The sequence below is a fragment of the Pagrus major genome, chromosome 2 (assembly GCF_040436345.1).
Source record: "Pagrus major chromosome 2, Pma_NU_1.0".
Lineage (NCBI taxonomy): Eukaryota > Metazoa > Chordata > Actinopteri > Spariformes > Sparidae > Pagrus > Pagrus major.
The window spans coordinates 15,391,394-15,413,407 of record NC_133216.1 but is presented as its reverse complement, the minus strand read 5'-3'; the positions used below and the strand labels follow the sequence as shown (position 1 = coordinate 15,413,407).

At 43.8% G+C, this 22,014-nt stretch overlaps 1 protein-coding gene across 3 annotated transcripts in view; it reads left to right on the top strand.

The window, feature by feature from the left end:
- dscaml1 (Down syndrome cell adhesion molecule like 1) overlaps positions 1-22,014 on the top strand; it is a 93,747-nt gene that overhangs the window by 48,342 nt on the left and 23,391 nt on the right. For all 3 annotated transcript variants that reach the window (XM_073488439.1, XM_073488446.1, XM_073488431.1), the window contains 10 exons: positions 7,922-8,068; positions 8,951-9,229; positions 10,404-10,679; positions 11,160-11,459; positions 14,565-14,707; positions 15,347-15,476; positions 18,116-18,394; positions 19,920-20,048; positions 20,217-20,396; positions 21,783-21,988. In XM_073488439.1, coding sequence (XP_073344540.1) covers positions 7,922-8,068; positions 8,951-9,229; positions 10,404-10,679; positions 11,160-11,459; positions 14,565-14,707; positions 15,347-15,476; positions 18,116-18,394; positions 19,920-20,048; positions 20,217-20,396; positions 21,783-21,988 — 2,069 coding nt within the window. The remainder of the gene's footprint in view (positions 1-7,921; positions 8,069-8,950; positions 9,230-10,403; positions 10,680-11,159; positions 11,460-14,564; positions 14,708-15,346; positions 15,477-18,115; positions 18,395-19,919; positions 20,049-20,216; positions 20,397-21,782; positions 21,989-22,014) is intronic.

The following is a 22,014-nucleotide window of genomic DNA, read 5'->3' as shown; positions in this document are numbered from 1 at the left end:
GACATGCAATATTTTTCCAGTGCCAGAATACAATAGATGCAGTTTCTTTACACTGGAGTCTTATATCCACGCATGTTGAAGCTTCCAAATATATGGAAATGACTGTACATGTTGTGATCAAGGTTTACCATTAATCGTTATGACTTTACTCCTTTTTGCAACCATTTTATTGTACACTTAGTATGCCGAGACAACTTGAGACATTTAACACTAACCTGGACCAACATGGTGTCACACTTTTGCTAGTTACACTGCTGGCCGTCTGTGTCACTTTTTGTGCTCTCTTGCTGTATGCACCTCACTGATCTTCTTGTATTTTTGCTGCTTACAAAGTTTGTTTGCTGCCTCATTTGTTAAACTGTCTGATCGACTCCTCTGCCCTCTCGTTATATGTTGTATCTGTCGCTCTCTGTTTACCCATCACTAATATATCCACCTTGTGTACCACTGTTAGATGCTCTCTGGTAGGGAGTTGACTGACTGCTGGTAGGCTGGGCTGTAGCACTGGGCCATATGCCACATTACTATTTTATCACTCTGCCATAGTATCCACTGTAGCTAACACTACCCTCAGACACGCACATACACACACAGACACACAGTTTAATAGTGCCAACTATTGTACCACAGAGACCCATACGATGAGACTGTGCACAAGAAGGTTTTCCTATTTTGGGCTGCAGAGCTGTCCGTGGTACCACCTCAGCCAGCATTCCTTGATATTTGAAATGTAGCTGTCCATGGTGCTGATCTGCTGCAGACTTTGAACACGTGTCCTTACGGCACCACCTCTCATGTACTGATTAGAGCATGGCTATATGTTTTCTAGCTTGTTACAAAATCCTCAACTCTGTTTCCTCTTACATAAATGGTTGATGAATTAAGTTAAAGTACAGTAGATACATCTTGTTTAACTCTATCAATTATACAATAGATCTAATGGTAACCTCGGCCCTAATATGTCTTTTGAACATCCTCCAACTTTATTCCATTGTAGCACAAATATAGATGCATCAGATGCATCCCTTTGTACACTCTTATAGCCTCCTACTGTATATTGCCATTTATAGACATTTGGTTCTGTGTGTGTTTACTTTGAAATTAGTTAGTTTGAGGTTTGTGTATCCACTTGTTCTCCAGTAGATTTCAGCCTTTATGAAGCCTTTCAGTATTTGGGTATAAGCAGCAGTAAAACAATGCATTATCAATGGACGTGTCTCATCCAAGCACACCGGACTAGGAGTGTTTATAGCGTAGAATAGATTTCACCAAGGTCCTTTTTTGCTCTCTCTCTCAGCAGTGATACTGAGTCGTCTATCACAAAATTGCAGAAAATCACAGAAGGAATATCTGCACTTCGTCACGACTAAGATGGAGCTTTTTATGGATATATGGCATACCATTAACAGATACTTAGCATTTCAATCTTTCAAAGGCCACTGTCAAAAAATAAGCAAATAAATAAAAAACAAAAAAAGGAAATAACAGAAAACAAATAAGGTTAACAAAAACCTGCGCAGACCCACCCCTGTTGGCCTTCTCATTTGTTTGTGGTTAGCACATGTGGATCTATGTATAAAGTACCCAAAAGTCATTAAAATATTACTTTGCTAAAAGTGAAAGACACCCATATAAATAGTACTTTGCACCTTCCACAACGGTGTATATGTTACATATTTCTTAGTGTTAACAAGACAGAGTACCAGAGGAATACAATCTAGTGTCAAACCAATCAGCAGACAAAAAAGGGGTAAGACAAAGAAAAAGACGGTACAGATAAAGGACTAAGAATGATGTTTTTTGTCATTCAGGTGGTAGCATTGACACGTTATTGAAGTATGCAATAAAAAGCTGCCATTTGAAGGTAAAGCACTGGTTAGAGCCTGTGATTGAGTAAGACTCAAAGAATACTTAATATCTTTTAGTTAGGCGGAAAGGGATGGTGAAGAGTATTCACTGCCGGGCCAGAAGGGTGGAAAATGCTATAATGTCAGTGTCTCTAGAGCTTCAGGGGATGGGTTCAGCTGGTACCCCAAATATTGCAACAAGAGAGATGATGGAGCGTTGAAAACACTGACAACTTAACTCACGTAAGTCTTCACAGCCACTGCAGCATGAGGGACAAATTGTGGGAGAGAGACAGGGCCAGTAAAATCAGCGCTGCGATGATGAGGGGATGGATAGAGACACTGTGGAAAGAAGGAAGGAAGGAAGGAAGGAAGGAAGGAAGGAAGGAAGGAAGGAAGAAAAGAGAAGAAAAGCAGCGATGCAAAGTCGAATCAGGATGAGGAGTATAAATAAGGAATGTGTAGGTGTACTCCACTGTCTGCTCATCGCTGTGGCATCCTGTAGTGAGGATGCTCTGCAGAAAAACACACACATACTCGCAATTTGTTGAGTGCACTCTGCAAACGTGGATTGTGAGACAGTGGGAGTAAGACTGTGTGGATCGTGAGACGGATTTGCGAGCGCTCTGCATGTGTGTGTGTTTGTGTATCCGTGTGTGCAGTCTGTTTGTGCAACTGCTGGTCTGCATTGTGCCGAGCTCGTGGTCCATTTAGCCTCAGAATCTGAAAGGCAAACCTTGACAATAATGCTCATTACAGCCTTCAGTATGTGTTTTTGTTGAAAAGCGCCGAGTGAAAAATAAAGTGACATGGTGCACAGAGAGATGTGTTGAGCTCTTCTGTGGCCTCTAGCCCGGGCCTGTGAATCAATTACAGATCCATTCAGCAGTTTCTCTCCTCTCCTCTGATCTCCGCCGCCATCATTTAAATGGCTGATTCCTTTTTTTTTTTTTTTTTTTACCTCTAATGAAGGGTACTCTGTCGCACACACACGCAAAAAAACACACATGAAACGAACACTCGCACATGTCGCTGTGTGCCACCGCAGCGCCCCCTACCCAGCTGTTGTCACGTGAGTGCACGGGCCCTAGCAACAGCGAGCGAGAGAGCGAACAAAAAAGAGAGATCCTGGCGAGAGCAGGGGAGAGAGGAATGGGTAAAGAGAGGGAGAGAGAAGAGGGAGGGAGGGGGAGCCGTAGAGCATTAATAAGTGATGAGTCCAACAGTGTGAATTGCTGTTAGTTAGCATTGCTGCAGCGCCGCCTTCATTTACATGGCAGCACCGAGAACAAACCCCCTTTACTTACGCCATTTCCTCTCTTTGCTATCGCTTCTCTTTCTTGCTTTCACTCACTGTTTTATCTATTTCTGTCTCTTTCTTGCCTCTACGGTCTGGCCAGCATCTCAAAATATGTATATCTTTTCTTAGTTACCGTCTCTATCTTGCTCCCCCTGTCTGATCTGATCCACTCCTCCTCCCAACATTCCTACATTATCATTTTCTCCTCTCATTGTTTTGCTCCCTATGATCTCTTACGTTGCCATTCTTCCTGTTTGATGATAATTTGTTGAAAATGGCAGCCATATACTTTACCGAGATATATTTAGCTGCGCCTTTCCTGCATCCCTTCATCTTTTACCTCCACCTCCCCTTCCCCTCCGCTGTCTCCCCCACCTCATCTCAAAGAAGAGGGGTGTCCTCTCTCTGGGGGAACTTTGGGGGAAGACAAGTGATGCTCCGGGGCTTCCTAATCCTTTTTTCATTGTGTCTCTCTCTCTCCCCCTTCCTGTCTCTCTGTCTCGTTATTTGCATGTATGTGTCTGTCTGTTGAATTTCTGGCATACGTGCACACACACACACACACACACACTTGAACACACACACACACACATCCAGCAGCAGCAGCAGCGGCTTCTCTCTGCACTTGGCTTGACTTCCAGCCTCGGGCTGATCAGCTGAACTGATTCCATTACTTACAGACCCCCCTGAAAGAGAAGCAAGACTGGAAGGGCAGGGGATAGAAAGAGGTAGAGGGCAGGCTGGAGGAAGAGAGGCCGGGGTTGGAGAATAGATGTCAACGCAGACGGAAAAAAATGTTAAAGAAGGGGAGGAAAGGGTTGGGAAATAAGGAGGAAGTGAGGGGATTTTGCGCCTCCCTTGGGTGCGGGATAGACCTCAAAAGATCTCATCCTGCCTCCCACAGCAGAAAAAAAAAACAGCAGACACAGAAGCACATACATACACACACTCAACAACAACAACAAACTCCTGGAGGCGTAGGCAGACTAGACGAGAATTGATCTCCTCTCCCACAAGGAGAGGCTTGCAAGGGGAGAAAGAGCGAGGGAGAGAGGGAGAGATAGAGGAAGACGTAGAGGAATTGTTTTTACCCATGTGTGGCTCTCAGGCCTGCAGGCCCCTCATCCCTCTCACTCTCACTCCCCTCCTCTGTCACTCCCAACGGCATGTTTCTCTTTATCTCCCTATCTCTCCCTCCATCAATCTCCATCTGCCGTGCTCCTCCCTGTAGGGTCAGCCCCCTTCCTCTCCTCCGCTGCCTCCCTCTACGCCCTCTCTCCGCTGTTTTAGGTGTGTCACATCTTCACAGACAGCAGGAGAGCAAGCAGAGACTAGAAATTAGATATCAGGTAGAAAAAGAACAGCAGTGAAGTGAGAGCGGAGAGGAAGTGAAGAGGAGTGGGGTGAACTCCGCACAGATAAGGAGAAATAGAGAATAGAATGATTTTATTCAAGAATATTTTACTGCTTTTATCGCTGAAATCTTGACCATTTGGCCTAGCTGTTGTCCTGTTCTTTACACCTGTTTATTCGCTCTACTCCAGTTATTTACAGGCGTATCGCACTGTCACGTATGCTGCAGCTGGGCATGCCTTATATTGGTATTTTCAATGTAGTTTAAGCTACTTAACTGTGCATCATCTGGGATTTAAGTGGTACTATACAAGTTCTAAGACACCTTTTACAAAAACAAAAGTGTTTGCAATACTTTTGCAAGTTTTTGGCTGATTGTCTGAACATTTGGTAAGTATATGTATATTAATAGATACATGTGACAACAGAGAAGTCCTGCATTTTTCATATTTCCATGTGGGATAATTGTGTTTTGAGTTAGCAGAACTACTGTACACTCCCCATGATGCTCTGTACGGTGCAAAACAAGAAAACCTGAAGATATCACTATAGTCTCTGGGAATTAATTGATTAATTAATGAAAAAAATAAGAATTGCTGTAGGTTAAAACACATGAGGAATCATAGAATAAGTTTCTTTTACAACCAGCGTTAACAAGCTCCCTCTCATTAACGGCCCCTGCACCACTTGTCTTTTCCTCTCTCTCCATTCTTAACCATCTCTGAAATTTCTTACTCTACCCCCCACTCTCTCTCCCTCTCCCCCTCCAACCCCCCCTGGTCTGTCTTCCTCTCTACAGGCATGTTGTGACAGGATGTAGCAGTGTGTTATACAGGGTTCTACTCGCCAAGTGCATATTATCCTGTAAGGCTTAATACCCAGGTTGGAACAAAAGGGCAGGCTCGGAAATTACAGCTTACGTCGCTTAGCACTCAGCACAGTCTGACTCACATGAAAACACGTGTGTGTGAACTTTCACATATGCATGCAGATTTACAGGCATCATGCACACTTACTGCATGTGTGTATCTATTATTCCATAACGTACAGTATATTCTGTGTATTTATACTATATTCAGAAAATATATATTCAGAAATCCTTAAATACATGCAGACATTTTAATAGACCTGGAATTTTCTGATACTGGTACTGGGTATTCTAAGACCTTATGAGCTGAAATGATCAGTAAATTGATCCTAATTTTTTTGGGATATCATTTAGTGGTTCAAAGTCAAATAAATGTGAATGTCACTCGTTTGCACATGTTTAATATCATTGTAAATTGAAAAGGGTAGGGTCTTTGTGCTGTTGCTTGAACAAAACGAAAGCAAAAATGAAATTTTGATGGCCATTCTTCACATTTTCCTGATTTTTATATACACTAATTAAATAATTAGAAAAATAATCAACAGGTTAATCAATGACTGAACATCAAATTAAAAAAAAGCCCTACTTCAGGCTTTTCTTCAGCTTTGACACAAGAAGTAAAGCCCTCAGTCTTCTCCACATCTCAGTCTTGTTAGAGTGATGGAGCCTGTGTGTGTGTGTGTGTGTGTGTGTGTGTGTGTGTGTGTGTGTGTGTGTGTGTGTGTGTGCGTGTGTGCGTGTGTGAGTGTGTGAGTGTGTGTGTGTGTGTGTGTGTGTGTGGCAGGGAGCCAGGCCAGTCTTCTCTCTTTTAATAAATCTCCTTTGGATGGAGTTGTGCAGCTATAAAATGCATCGATTGTCGTTGTTCACATTGTGGCTGAAGACACACACACACACACACACACACACACGCATACTAGCTTGGTTATTGATACTCACCTACACATTCATACCTTCACATGTTCATTGAGACTAACACACGCAGAAAACCGTGTATTGACATTTTGACATTACACACACACACACGTCACTTTGTTAATTTAAACATGGGAATAAAAACTGAGAAATTCGGGTTATTAACTAGCAGCACTGGCTCAAACATGACCACCATCCTGAACTGCACCTTTCAACACTACAGCAGCCTCTTTTTATCAACGATTGAACAAATCTAACAAAACGAACACCTGAAGTGTTTTAGAATAAAGTTGCCGTGAGGTGCTGACCTACAGTATTGCTTCTGGCTGTGTTTGAGTGAATCTGTGTGCGCTTCATACTTCCAGTCTGTAACCATTCAATGCACCTGTGTTTCACTCAAGTCCTCTCTTGTCAACACTGCAAAAAGACATTAAAACATCATGTACAGCAAACAACAGCCAGCATGTTAACACACACACACACACACTGCAGCGGTATTCACATAACCAAACAATCTGCAATATACTACAAACTCTGAAGTGCACACTGTCTAAAATAACCCTTTGGGGGGAACTGAATACAAAAAGATTCAGAGAAGCGGAAAGAATCAAACACTGAAATACACTCTCCTCATCTCTCTCTCTTCTCTTCTTCTTCTCTCTCTCTCTCTCTCTCTCTCACACACACACACATATGCTGTCTCTATTGACATGAAGATAAATCAGAGGAGGACCATGCAGTCAGTGATGTGAAATGAAAATGACTCTAATCTGCTGTTACCATAACACACACAGACACATCAATTATTAACACCTACAATAACTCTCTTCTTTCTACTCTCTTTCCCCTCATCTGTCTTTCTCTATTGTGTATATTTCGCTGGATGGATGGGACACAGTGTGTTAAAAGCTCCCATGTGTTCACCTAAGTGCTGTGGTCGGGTCTTTGGGAGACGTGTATGTTTGAGCCCTGCTTTTTTTAGTGATTTCTCTGGAAAATGTGCTCAAGGTTTGTCAAGAGGGTCTTATGATAGAGAGGTTGGCATCTACTTCAAAAGCAGCGCATTTCTCATGTGACCTACCAAACAGCAGTTTTTCTTTGCTCGGGTTGCTTTTTTTCCAGCAAGTGAAAACATATAGAGAAATGAAGAATAATGAATACAGTGAATATAGAAGATCTTGAGGATAAAAGGGGGTTATTAATGTTTCTTACAAGTTTGTTTACAGGTCAGGGTCAGGCTAAGAAAAGGTAGTATAAAGCCTTTGTGGCTTAAGAGGAAGCTGCATATAATCTGATAAATTGCCTCCATTGATTGAATTCTATTGAGGCTTGGCAGAGGTATGCGCTCTACTGAGTGTCATTCTAGTTGCTTATGAGTTCAACTTTTTATTTGTATTTCTTCTGGAGGGCAATACAAAATCGAATTAAAATCAAATTACTTAAATCACAAATGTGATTATTATCTGGAATATTTGATAATGATTTGAATTGAATCCTCAACAGAGCAAGTGAGTCTCGCTATTGAGATTCTGAAATGAAAAAGAACCCATCCTGACTCAAATACATCCGCATGAAAGCAATGCTTTACAGACATCAGAAAACTGACATACCCTTCTCCCTCTCTGCTGTCCTCCACAGGTAACCGGTTCTTCCTGACCTCATTTGGCGCGCTGTATATCTCAGAAGTGCAGAAGGAAGACGCTCTGTCCACCTACCGCTGCATCACAAAGCACAAGTACAGCGGAGAGACTCGCCAGAGCAATGGAGCCAGGCTCTCTGTTATGGGTAGGCAATGAGTTACCTTTTCTACTTTCTACTGTACTTGCCAAATGTTAAAGCATGAGTTTATGAGCAATGGCATGTGTTTTCCAATTATTTCTTTAAAAGTTTCACAAAACAGTTTATGTTTTAGTTTTAAAGTAATTGTTCAACAAAATTGAAAAAAATATATGTATTTGCATTCTTGCTTGCTTGAGAGTTAGATGAGAAGATCGTTAGCTTCATGGTTAGCTTGACTCAGCATAATAACTGGAAATGGAGGGTAACCGCCAGCATGACTCCATCCAACCGGAGCAAAATCTGCCTACCAGCAGCTCTAAAGCTGATTAATTAACATGTTGTATCGTGTTTGTTTTAATTCGTCCTAAAACCAAAGTGTAAAAACAACATGCTACGGGCAGATTATGTGCTGAGCTATTTCTTTGCCAGGGTCAGTCACTTCCTGTTTTTATCACTGTGATATTACCAGATACCCAGGGAAAACAGGAAGTTAATACACATGGCCTAGATATAATGTGTCAAAACCCCCGTCATTTTCAGTTTTGCTATAAATTAAACAAACCTATAGATGGAACATCTTATCTTAAAAGGTGCTATACGGCTAATTTTATCCTCTTTGTTACTAGCCCTTTTTTCCAGTCTTTGTGCCAAGCTAACCATCTGCTAGCAGTAGCTTCATATGTTTACTGTACAGACATAAGAGTGGTATCGATCCTCTCATCGAATTTTCAGCAAGAAGCGAAGGGTTTTTCCTCAAACCGTGCAGTTGAGAGCTTCTATGCTCACACTGGAGCCTACAACAGCCAATGAGTGAAGAATCCAAAAATCAATTAAAGGACTGTTGTTTCCTAATACATGTGTAATTTCTGTGACTTGCTATATCTACAGACCCTACGGAGTCCACCCCGTCAGTGCTAGACAGTTTCCAGTCCGGTGAGGTGCAGGTGGGGCACAGTGTGGAGCTACCCTGCATCGCATCCGGATACCCAAACCCCACCATCCGATGGCTGAAGGATGGTCGGCCATTACCCGCAGACTCCCGCTGGACGCGGCGCATCACCGGCCTCACCATTTCTGACTTGAGGCTCGAGGACAGCGGCAACTACATCTGTGAGGTCACCAACAGCTTCGGCTCCAAAGAGGTGACAGGTCACCTCAACGTCATAGGTGGGTAAAGACCTGAAGAGTGTATAGTAGAGTCATAAAATGCCAGTATTTAATACCCATGACCACCCCTCTCAGCACACAACAAAGCAACACTTTATCTACCTCTCCTGACCTCCACTGTTCTACACTGACAACTACAGATGGAGCAAAAGAGTGAGATGGACAGAGGTAATGAATGTGATGTCAGGTCATGGACAGGCACGATGGAGACATCATTTAAGCTCTGCTGGCTTTGCCCTGGCCCCGTGCCTCATACACGCCCCCCTCCAACCCGCCCTCGTCTGGGCCGAGCAGGCACGAGCTTGATCTCCAAGGACGGCTTGTTTCCCCCTGCTGTGCTCTCAAACCTCAGTGAGGCTTTGCAACGGTGACAGAGCAGAACAGCAGGCCTGTCGCTCTGTTTACCCAGGATGTGTGAGAGGGAGGGAAGGCAGAGAGAATTTCATAATGTCGTTTGTATGAATGAAAGACATGTGAGGAGGTGGTGCAGATAGAGGAGAAGGCACACTTGTGGAGAAAATGGGGGAGGAGGTGGTGGAGAGGGAGTGTGGTTGGGGAAAAGGTGAAGTTAGTGGACGCTGGGCAGACTGGCCACAGGGCACATCACTGCACAACCCACAAACCTCCTATGACAGGGCATAGAAGGTGGTACACACACACACATTTGGATACACACTTACAGTACATGCACTTATTGCCCGTGAAGAAAGTCTTACACATGCACTGTCGCTCCCTCACACACATGCTCACACACATTCAGCAGCCTCCAGCACTTAACACCAGCTGCTTTATTGCTCACTGACATTTTCTCCCCTTTCTGTCTTTCTGTCTCGGTTTTTCTTCGCTGCTTAGCGCACACAGTTACACACACACACACACACATACACACACTCACACAATAACAATGGCAGAAATCTTGAAACACACACACAACAAATACACAATCACACCACACCAAAATATGATTTGTGTTGCCTTGCCAGCACGGCGTAGCTCCATTCAAATTGCTTTTGTTCAGCAATGCAAGACATGAGACAAGCCTGCAATCACACCAATACTGTAGCTTCAATATTTAGGTAGTAGTTTCTGAATGACTGACATTTCAAACAGTATTTGCTTCTTCTTCTCTTTCTTTTTTTAACTCGTCTCTACCTGGTTCTTCTTCTACCTCCAGAGCCGCTGCGGGTCACCTTGTCTCCCAAGAACCTGAAGACGGGGATCAGCAGCACGGTCATCCTATCCTGTGCCGTCCAGGGTTCCCCCCACTTTATCGTGTCCTGGTATCGTAACACAGAACCCGTCCTGCCCGATCAGCACTTTTCCATCCAGGGGGCTCATAATGAGACATTGTTCATTTCCGCTGCACAGAAGAGACACTCGGGAGCCTACCAGTGCTTTGCCACGCGCAAGGGCCAGACCGCCCAGGACTTCTCCATCATACTGCTGGAAGGTGAGGGCAGACAGGTGTTGCCATGTTGGTGTTGCATTAGATATTTACATATATACATCCACCAAGAAAGCTGGGGACCAATTACATTAATGTGATGCTTCATATGGCTGTTTAGTGGCAAATATGTTTGCAGTTTGTCTGAATTTCCACAAAATATCCTGGAGAGGATGTGAGGTGCCTGGTTATTTTCACAGGAAAACATGTGTTAAGGGTCCATTTTCAGTAATTCACATATGATGTGGAAGCATTTATAGATCATCTGCAGACTTAGTTATAATAAATATTTCAGTGTGTACCAGGAATGGTAAGGTGTAGTGAATAAAAATGTGTTCTTTTGCTTCCACTTTGCAGAGCTCAGTGATTTAATCTCTTGTCTCATTTTAATCCATCTCCTACGACAATGCTGTTTTGAATCCAGTGTTTCTCTTATAGTTACTTTTTGTTTTCTCTAAATTCACACTTTACATGATTGTTCCTCAGATGGCACACCCCGAATTGTTGCCTCCTTCAGCGAGAGGGTGGTGGTCCCGGGTGAACCGTTCTCCCTGATGTGCGCCGCCAAAGGAGCGCCTCCTCCCACCATCACTTGGACCCTGGATGACGAGCCTGTGGCCCGGGACCTGTCTCGTGTCCGAGCCAGCCAGTACACGCTCTCCGATGGCAGCACTGTGAGCCACGTCAACGTCAGCAACCCGCAGATTCGCGACGGAGGAGTGTATCGGTGCGCCGCACGAAACTCGGCCGGTAGCGCCGAGTACCAAGCGCGCATAAACGTAAGAGGTGCCTGTCTACTTTTCAATATCAGTCATACAGAGGCTTCTCATAGCCTGACCCCCTACCCCTTCCCTGACCCATATCCTATCCTGTACCCTTCTATATCTCTACCTCTATCTCTGTTTGTGTGTTTTGCTCTCTCATGAACTGCATATATTTTACTTTCCAAATTTTCTTTTTTCTTTTCTATTCTGTCTGACTATTTTTACACCTATATGTTAATTATCTACAGCTCGTGCAGCTATTTTGTTCCTCCAGAAGCACCACATAGTGTATGTCGTGTGTCTCATTCTGTCTTTCTTTCGTCTCACTTACTGCAGCTCTGCACGTGTTAAAGCACATACACATGAACACGTAAAGAAAACAGATACACCCACTCATCCACCTACCTGTACGTGCACTCAAATGCAAACACACAGACATGTTTACAGCCAGCCAAAATGTTAAAATCAAGAGATTGTAGCATAACGTATGGACAGAAGTGACTAAAGAATAAGACGTGAGACAAATGGATGAAGAAACTTTGGAAGGGAAAGAAACAGATGGCAAGAGACGGAGGGAAGAGACAGAATAGATGAAATGAGAGAAGAGGATTGACGAGGAAAAGAGTGCTAGTGTCTGTTGGGGGAGTGATGATGAACTCTGGTGACAGGACTGGTGATGTCACTGTCGACAGAGACGACAAGGATGAGGAGTGACACCGATGGACAGGGCTCTCCCTCTCTCTCCTTCTCTCTCTCTCTCCTTCCCTCTCTTTCTCTCTCTCCTTCCCCCTCTCTCTCTGTCTGTCTCTCTCTCTCTCTCTGTCTGTCCTTTGGTGAGATGTGTAGTTGTGACATGTGAGTCTGCTCTAAGCAGACATGCCAGAATGATCATCGGAGTGAGAATGAGCCCCATTGCCAGAGAGCTTCAGCCCTACATTCAGCACAAACTGACACAAATACAGCCAATACACACACACACACATTGACACACACATGAAAAGTAGCAGTAACACACTAGTATGCTTATTCAACCTCTGAAATGTGATACAGTCAACTTATCCCATTCAGCGAAGGGCCAAGAGCAAAGATACTGAGCCACACAGATGTAGTTGACCACGCATGCACGTGTATACTGTATGTGTGTGTGTGTGTGTGTGGCACCGTGTGTGTCTGTGCGACGGTGCTACTGAATAATACATCTTTCACTCGTCAGAACTTCAAAGCTCAGCACACGCTGAGAAAGGGAGGAGAGCGAAAGAGGGAGACAGAAGTGGGGGTAGGAGGGCTGGAAGGAGAGACAAAAACAAAGATACAAGACGAACAATGGTGAGAAGGTCAGCGAAGAAGTGACGGATGATTGAGCGAGAGCTCCCAGTGTCTTCCAGTGGTGCTAAACACATTTTGTGTCCGTCTGACTGTCTGTCTGCCTGCCCACAGCCTTCAGTCTCTGTCTTTTGGCAATGATACATGAGCAACATATTGAGGCAGTCAAGCTTTATTTTTGTTATATTTTTGACATTATTCACATTTTGTTGAAGTTACTCATACACAACATACTATAGCCCATTTAGCATGTTCTTGATAGTCATCCCAGCTCAAATGACATGTTCATCTGTTAAAACAAAAGGAGGATGATGCATTTGTTCCGGTATGCAACCATGGAAAATGCACTTTGTCCGTGCCCCACAGTGAATAAAAGTGCATTACACACACATATGGAAAATCCATGATTAGGTTGACATATATGCTTATTTTCAGGTTTGAAATTTTATTTTGGGTTACCACTAGAATAGGTTTACATGCTACAATGATCAAAAAATACATCAGTTTTCTCATATTGTCCAGTGCTGCAGTACTGTATTCTCCATCTCTCTGAAACACACTGTCTCTTTAAGCCCCCTCCCTCCTGATTACCCAGTCTCCTCTGATTGGTCAGGTCACACACGCCTGAGCCAGCAACACTAACAACAACAGAGCAGCTGTGCTAAATCAATTCTTACACGCCAAACTAGCTGCTAGTGTTAGCGCTAATGTTGTCACAAAGTCACAGAATTAAAGGCGGGACTACTGGCGAGGCGTTTAAGGAGCAGTGTTTTCTGTGGGAGGGGGAGGCTTCTGTTGGTGTGGATTTTTTAACTTTCAAGATCTTTTACATGCACAAGAATCTCTATAACACACTGAAGGTATGGAAAAATTACGAAAAAGCATAAAAGGGCCCATTTAAAGCTGATAAGTTCTGCACCGGAGGGTCGGTGGTCTGCAGCATCCGACACAGATGTGGCAGGTGAAGGATGCATTTATCATAAAACACACAGCAGCTGATCAGCATGAATGAAAATAAATGCATCAAAATACAGTGTGATGCTGTGTTATTATCAGGCCCACCATTGTAAATGCATTGCCTTCCAGTAAGCTGAAAACCACTAAATGAAGTGTTTAGATTTTCTCATCTGTTTCACCCACTCACTTCCACTCCCTCCGTCACTCGCTCTTTTTAGACTACTTATGTCGGTTACATTCAATGCTGGTTTGTTTAAATGTCAGTAACATTAAATGGAATTGCCGTCACTAATCCAATCTGACCTGTAAACAATAACACTATCGCTGCTGCTCTGGAGTCTGGCATTCTCGTATTACTGCGTTTGGCTTGTGTTCATTACTGGAACTATCAGAGAAACGGCACGATCCATAACATTTTCATCCACTTTTTGTTCTCCCTTACTGACTTTTAAAGGCTTTGGACATGGCTTATTTTTAGCTCACATTTCATAAAGGTAGCTCAGAAAACAGCTGAGTAACTGCATTTCTCTAGACTTAAAAATGGGTGCATCTGGGCAGTAATGGTCAGATATTGTGCAGGAGTTTTGCAGGTGCTCCACCAGAAAAACTCCACAGTTGAAGCTGCTTTTTAACAGTAAGGCAAGACATTCTTACCTTTCTCTCTTTCTACACCCCTACATACTTTTTTCCTCTTCTGTCCCTTCCCTTCTCCCCAAATCCCTTCCCTACCACCCCTCCCCTTTATTCCTAAAATTCCACGACCTGCTTCTGACACCATCAACTAATGATCTTCTTCTTTTCCTCCTCTCTCTTCTTTCTTTCCATCTCTTCTCCGTCTGTCCACCAGGTCCTCCGAGGATTCGTCCGATGAAGAACATCACCGCGGTGGCAGGAAGAAACACGTTCATAAACTGCCGTGTGATCGGATATCCTTATTACTCAATCAACTGGTACAAGGAGGGGCTTCTGCTGCCTGACAACCATCGCCAGGTGGAGATCGCTTTCTGCATTTCTGCTGCACTGTATAATATGAATATCCAGTATTTGGAGATGTATATCCTATCCTTTACGTACACTGTAATCCTTTAGAGTAATGTCTAAAGGCTCATTCAGTACTTCTTTGACCATATAAATTACTATTTTTAAACTTACAATCTAGTCTGATGTTAATGCTTTGTCTCCAAATATGTAATTTGGGAACAATATTAGGACTTTCTTTATGAATCACAGATGAAAAAAAAGTGCCCTTTCAAGTGATGAAAATTCATATAAAATAGGTGATGTGACACTTGTGCTCTCATGTCTATATAACGGGAGCTTAAGTGAGCATTTGGCAGAGAAAAAGAGTTTCATTGTCAGATAAAAGGTGGTTAAAATCACTGAATTCTACATTCCCTGTGAGCCAATGGTTGTGGTATACAGCATTACGCTGTTACGCAACAGATTTTAGCTGGATTGAATCTGGAAAAAAATTAATACACAAAGCAAATCAGTGGGACTTCTTTATGCATCAGTGTCAGCCTTGTTTTAATCTTAGCTCATTTAAATTCACAGCTCTGCATAAAAATAAAAAGACCAAACATGCCATAGATACCATCTCTGAATGTAACACTGCTCACATCTGCTCAGGTGGTGTATGAGAACGGGACCCTGAAGCTCAGCGATGTCCAGAAGGGGATGGACGAGGGTGCGTACGTCTGCAGTGTGCTAATCCAACCACAGCTGTTCATCACACAGACCGTCTACGTCACTGTCAAAGGTCAGTCACAGGGTTTTCTTCAAAGAAGAGTGGAAGAGTTTCATAGACATGTACTTATGGCTCGCAGCCCAGTTGCCAGGATAAAATGTTAGCGGTTAACGTTTCTGCAAACCACAGATACATCCATGCATACAGGCCATAGGCCATGTAACATATTGTCCGTACACCATCTGTACAAAACCTGTTATATCAAGTTCACGTTACATGTTTATTACTTGACATGCATATTGGGAGATGGAGGGGATGGTGGTGGAGTTACATGTACAAGGCTGCTGTACCGATGACTGCAGTTTTATTGCGTTTGTGTGGTTTTTTTGCTAAAACCTAACCAAAAGACAAAAGAGAATCTTGAAAATTCAACCTAAACAGACATAAATTTGCAAGTAAAGTTCCAGTTTGAGCTTATCTGTAGTTTTGCAGTAAACTTTGCTCACATTTATTGTGGCAATTGGGCTGTGGCTAGGATGGACAGTCGTCTCTCACCGGATGTAGACTGTTGGTATAGGCCTGCCATTGGGTGTCTATTTCAGTGGGCATTCTCCTCCCTTCTGCTATCTGCATGCTGCTGGGAAACAACAACTACGTCTAAGCTCGCAACCTACACAGTAAAAATGATGAGTTACCCTTATCTTAACATGGTTGCTAATAGCACGAGCCTAAACACTAGCAGCTTTTACCTTTTCTGTTGTAGGGATTTAGCCATTTTAATGCCAGGGCTCACCTCCCCACATGCAAATGTTCCAGCAAAACGAGTTCTCCCTAACACTATTTTGCGGAGACACTACGCTGCATCCTGGGCTTAGAGCCGCCCAAGACAAGGTGATTGGTTTAAAGAAATACAAACAAGCCAGAGCATTTTTTCCCCTATACTAGAATTAAAATGGTTGCAGCCAGAACTTTCTCCACAGCGCCATGGAGATAGGTCTAAAAACATGCGTAGCACAATAGCCTGCATATTCTTAGTTGTTGTTTTGCATAATTGATATAGACTTACAGTACATGTTTTTGGGAAGTTTGTCCAAAGAGGTGAATATAGTAAAAGTAAACTAATATGTGTTTTAAATGAGTCTAGCTTTGTTTTACTGGGTTTACTTGTAAAAAAAATTATGAATGTAAAACAGGGTGATTGTTAGAGGGATGTAGCGTGAGTAAGAATGGTTTGTAGCAGGAGGATGTGAGTGAAACAGAGGCAGAGGAAAGAAGAAAGCTGTGTGCGTTGCCTCTAATAACCCCTGATTAAGGGGCGGAGTGGCCTAGTGCGCTCTCTCAACCACTCAGCAATTACATAGAGCAGGAGTGCTATTGTATAAGATTTGTGTGTGTGTGTGTGTGTGTGTGTGTGTGTGTGTGTGTGTGTGTGTGTGTGTGTGTGTGTGTGTGTGTGTGCTGTTCGCATGCATATACATAATGTGTGTGAATGACAAAGTGGGGGTGTGTGTGTGTGGTTGTGTGTGTGTGGTGTATATATTCTGCATGTCACGTTGTATGTTATTTCGCTCCGCTCTCCGCGGTGATAGCATGACATGTTTGTTTTGGGGAAGTTGTCGAGTTGGCGGGTGTGGGTTGTGTGTGTTTCGACTTGACATTAGCAGATGTGTGAAATTTGCGTTGGTCTTCGTACTGTTTGCACGCACATGCGTGTGTATGTGCATGTATGCTGCGTGTGGGTGTAGGTATGTGCTTGTATGAATGTGTGCTCGTCATGTCTCTGATTTAATTAGATGAATTTTAACGAGGCCCAGATTAAATCCCCCAGATGTCTCAGCTGTAACCACCCCCCCACCACCACCACCTCCTCCACCCTCCCCTCCTCCCCCACTCCAAACCACCGCCATCACCTCCGCCGCTCTCCATAGCAACACCGTTCTTCCCCCTGCGGATGGGGCTCTAATTAGAGCAGCTATTATGGGCTGGCTTTAGCAGGGCAGGCTTGGGTGGGGTGGAGTGGAGGGGTTGGTTGGGGGCACAGGCGGCTGCAGAGTGGGTAGTGGGCTAGTAGGCCATGCTGCAGGGATGTGGAGGCTTTGAGGGTCCAGGCTTAGATGACAAACTCAAAAACAGAGAGTTTACCAATCAGCCCTTCAGGTGAAAATAACAGATTCTGTTTTTGTGTCTCCCTCCTCTGTATCTCTTCTCCCTCCACATCACTGACTCTCCTACCCCATGTCCTCTCGATGCCCCTGAATTGTCAAATCTGTGTGTCTACCATTATTCTCCCTGTGTCTTCACATCTGACTTTCCTTCTATTCTGTATCCTTCACTTATTCATATCTGCCTCAAATCTCTGTCTTCACCTCTTACTCACCCCGCTCATTTAAACAACCCCTTTAACTGTTTCCATTCATCTTTTTTCTTTATTTCCATTCCCTCTTTGCCTTGCTCTGCCTTCTCTCTATCTACCCTTTGTTTCACCCTGTTGCCTGTCCTTGCCTTTTTTCTCTCCCCCGCTCTCCTTTTCGTTTCCTCGACTTGATCTGCCTGCTCTATCTCTTCTGCTCATCTTCCTTTATCTCATTTCACTATTTTCCCCTCAAACACTTTGTCTCTACTGCTTTTCTACTTGCTCTCTTTTCCTCTCTCTCCTCCTGTCACCTCTCTTGCTCACCCTTTCATCCTCCCCTCCTCTACCTCTCTCTCAGTTCCACCACTGATCCAGCCATTTGACTTTCCGCCGACTTCCATCGGTAAATTGATGTACATCGCCTGCGTGGTGTCGTCTGGAGACATGCCCATACGCATCACGTGGCGCAAGGATGGGCAGGAGATCGTGCCCTCCTCGGGCATCACCATCGACACAAAGGAGTTCATGAGCTCCCTCCAGATATCCAAGGTGTCGCTCAAACACAACGGCAACTACACCTGCATTGCCAGCAACGATGCTGCTACTGTCAGCACAGAAAGGCAGCTCACAGTTACAGGTAAGGATGGAGGGGACAAGAGAGCACTGCAGTGATTGGGTATTGCACTTTAATGTACTACAAGGAACTTTTAACTGATTATGAAACAGTCTCAGTTTAATAGTGATGTCTCTATATAACCTACGTAAGCAAACAAACCATCAATGAAAGGACAGGCTATATCTATTTAGTTATTATCACCTTTCACCGGGTCATATAAGTCATGAAATTTGAACCATTTTCTATGGTGGACGAGCTGCTCTGTAGTCTCGTGGTACAACACTAAAACAAAATTAACTTTATTTTACCATCGTCATATTACAGAAATACAAATGTAGTATTAAAACATACTTTGAATCATTCTTTCACTGGCTTGCAAAACAAAATGGAAACAGAAGCATCTGAAGAATCCTGACTTTTAGTCCTTGTTATGCTTAAATAACCTGGATCCTTGACTTACCATAATGCAGCTCAGTAGCATCTGTCATTAGACCATCCCTGCCACTGTACTTTAAGTATTAAGGAGTATTTCAATTACATACCAGTGTTTGCAAACCATCTCAGGCCCTCACCCTTGCGCTTATAAACCAGCATTTGTAGAGCAAATACCTCTCCCAAGGCCCAGCAGTCCTCTTTTGTACTCACATGTAGATACTAGACACCTAAATGAGACACCTAAGTTTTGTCAAGATTGACAAAAATGTCCAAAAAACATCCTATCTCGCAAAGTTAAAAGAAGTGAGAAAAAAATCCTGGATCCGTCCATTTATCCAGATCCACCAAAAGTTATTGGGTTCTATTCTGGGCCGAGACCCATCCTCCATCCAAGTTTAGTGGCAATGCATTCAGTAGTTTCTGTGTAATCCTGCTGATAAACCAACCAACAAATGGACACAGGTGAAAACTTAACCTCCTTGGTGAAGGTAAAAACCCTTGTCAAGTATGAGATAAGTAGGCAGCAGTTACAAAAAGGAAACATTTCCCCTCTAAACTTCTCATATGATTTCATTTAAATAATTATTTGAGACCTAAAATGTTAAGATTATCCAATATTTCACAAAAACAGAATAGAGAGTACACAGCAGTTAAAAGTAGCAACACCACAACCAACTACAACATTAAAATGCTGCATAATAACAATGTGATATATGATTATATCAGTCACATGGATCATATTTCTGCAGAACCAGTGCATTTTGCTGATAATACTTTTGTGCTTTTACTTAAGCCGGATTTTGAATGCAGGACTTTTACTCGTAATAGTGTTTGTTGTATTTTAAGTAGGTAAATTATCTGAATACTTCTTCCATCACTGAAAACACAGTGCACTGCCCCTTTAACTGGATCCTACATTCATTAAACTTGATTATAATGAACATAGCAGATGAAAAGTTAGGATTTAGTGGAACATTAGGACAGTTGATGATGTTTTGGCTGAAATTCTGTGCACTGGCCATGAAGGAAACATGACATATGGCTCCACTTTAGAAGAACCAACAATGAAGTTTTTGTCTTTTTATTCTGTTCTCTTCTTCTCATCCTCCAGTGCCTCCTCGGTTTGTAGTGCAACCCAACAACCAGGATGGGATCTATGGGAAGGCAGGGATCCTCAACTGCTCCGTTGATGGATACCCTCCTCCTAAGGTCATGTGGAAGCATGCCAAAGGTACACTAGGTACATGACCCATCTTTCATTCTTTTATCTATGTACTGTGATGCGTCTCTGTCTGCTTTTTCTCAGCCCATTGTCATATTCACATGTCCATACTGCCCATAGTAAATTTGATTAAAATGTCAATGACTATACAATTCATTATTATCTCCTGCTTCTCTTCTTGTCCAGCGGGTATTGGGAATCCGCAGCAGTACCACCCTGTGCCTCTGACGGGCCGTATCCAGATCATGAATAACGGCTCTCTGCTCATCAGACATGTCCTGGAAGAGGATCGAGGCTTCTACCTCTGTCAGGCCTCCAACGGCGTGGGCTCAGACATCAGCAAGAGCATGGTCCTCACTGTTAAGAGTGAGTATACACACTCACAAAGGGCTAATGTAGCAGGGTTTTTTTTTCATGCTGTAGATGACTGCAGCGAGGCCATCTAGGATGCTCCAGTGCTCCTGCTTTATCAGTCTTAATGCACACACACTCGCTAAGTGTGTCAAACCAATGAGCCGGCTCGCACTACTCTCCCTGCGCTCTGTGGGCACGAACGTATATACATGCGCGCTGATGAATTGGTGGAGCAAAGGTGACCGTAGGAGCAGTGAGAGAGGGAGAAGCGCGTGTGTGTGTGTGTGTGTGTGTGTGTGTGTGTGTGTGTGTGTGTGTGTGTGTGTGTGTGTGTGTGTGTGTGTGTGTGTGTGTGTGTGTGTGTGTGTGTGTGTGTGTGTGTGTGTGTGTGTGTGTGCAGTGAGAAAGCGTGCAACTGAGCGATTGATCTTTTGACTCTTGGGATCTGTCTACAGACAATCAAAAACACTTTGAGCTTAATCATTATCTGCAATCAATCTCTCCATCCTGCCCTCGCTGTCAGTCACACCCTGTGAAAATGCATAGGGAAAATGCACACACACACATACACAATGTCAACATCAAGCAGGGCATGTAGTTGCATCCAATACAATGACCTTACAAAGCAGCTATACCCACAAAAGAGATGTCGGCGCTTCATTTCTGGCTCCTTTTTGACACATATAGGCAGGTGCACATAAATACTACTACTAGTTGCACCGTGTTCTGCTATCACAGGATTGCCCACCCCCCTCCTCTCTCCCTCTCTCCCTCTCTCCCTCTCTCCCTCTCCCTCTCTCTTTCCTCCTCTGGTGTTAGTGTTATTGATTGAACCGTTCCTCTCCTCTGCCGCCCTCAATTCTGTCTGTTTCGCTCAGCGGAGAGAGAGGAAAAGAGAAAAAGAGGGAGGGTGAGATGAATAAGTGATGAAAACAAAACAGCAGAACCCTCCTCAGATCGGTATTGTGTGTGTGCTGGCCAGAAGATTGAGTGTGTGAGTGGATCTGTGTGTATATTGTGCACGGAAGGTAGAGTGTATCGTTTTCGCCTCTTCATTCACCTAGACCCCAATGTTAACTATTGGAGAATGAGAGAGGAGGTTTATTGACTTTACCTCATTGACCATAGCTCTTCATTACTCTACTGCAATGGAACTTGGCGACTCTGAACTCCACCTTTTTAACTGCCAGCTGTCCTGCCCCTGCCCCGTCTCCCCGCTCTCTCCCTACTTTCTGCTCATTATCTACTTGCTCTTTCTTTTTCCTTCCCCCTCTCCCTCTTTTATCCGCCTAATATCCCTCTCATCAATCTGTTTACTGTCACCATTTCTCCCTGCTTCCCCCCCAATTTGTCCTCACCTCCTCTTCATCTCACACTCCATTTCCTGTCTCCTTCCAGTCCCGGCGATGATCACCAGTCACCCCAACACCACCATGGCTAAGAAGGGTCACGTGAAGGAGCTGAACTGCACAGCCAGGGGAGAATGGCCTATCATCATCCGGTGGGAGAGAGGCGACACGGTCATCGACCCCGACCGCAACCCCCGGTACTCCATTACCACGAGTCCCAATGAGAAGACGGACGAGGTGTTGTCCACGCTCAAGGTGAGAAACACTTCAAACACATTCAG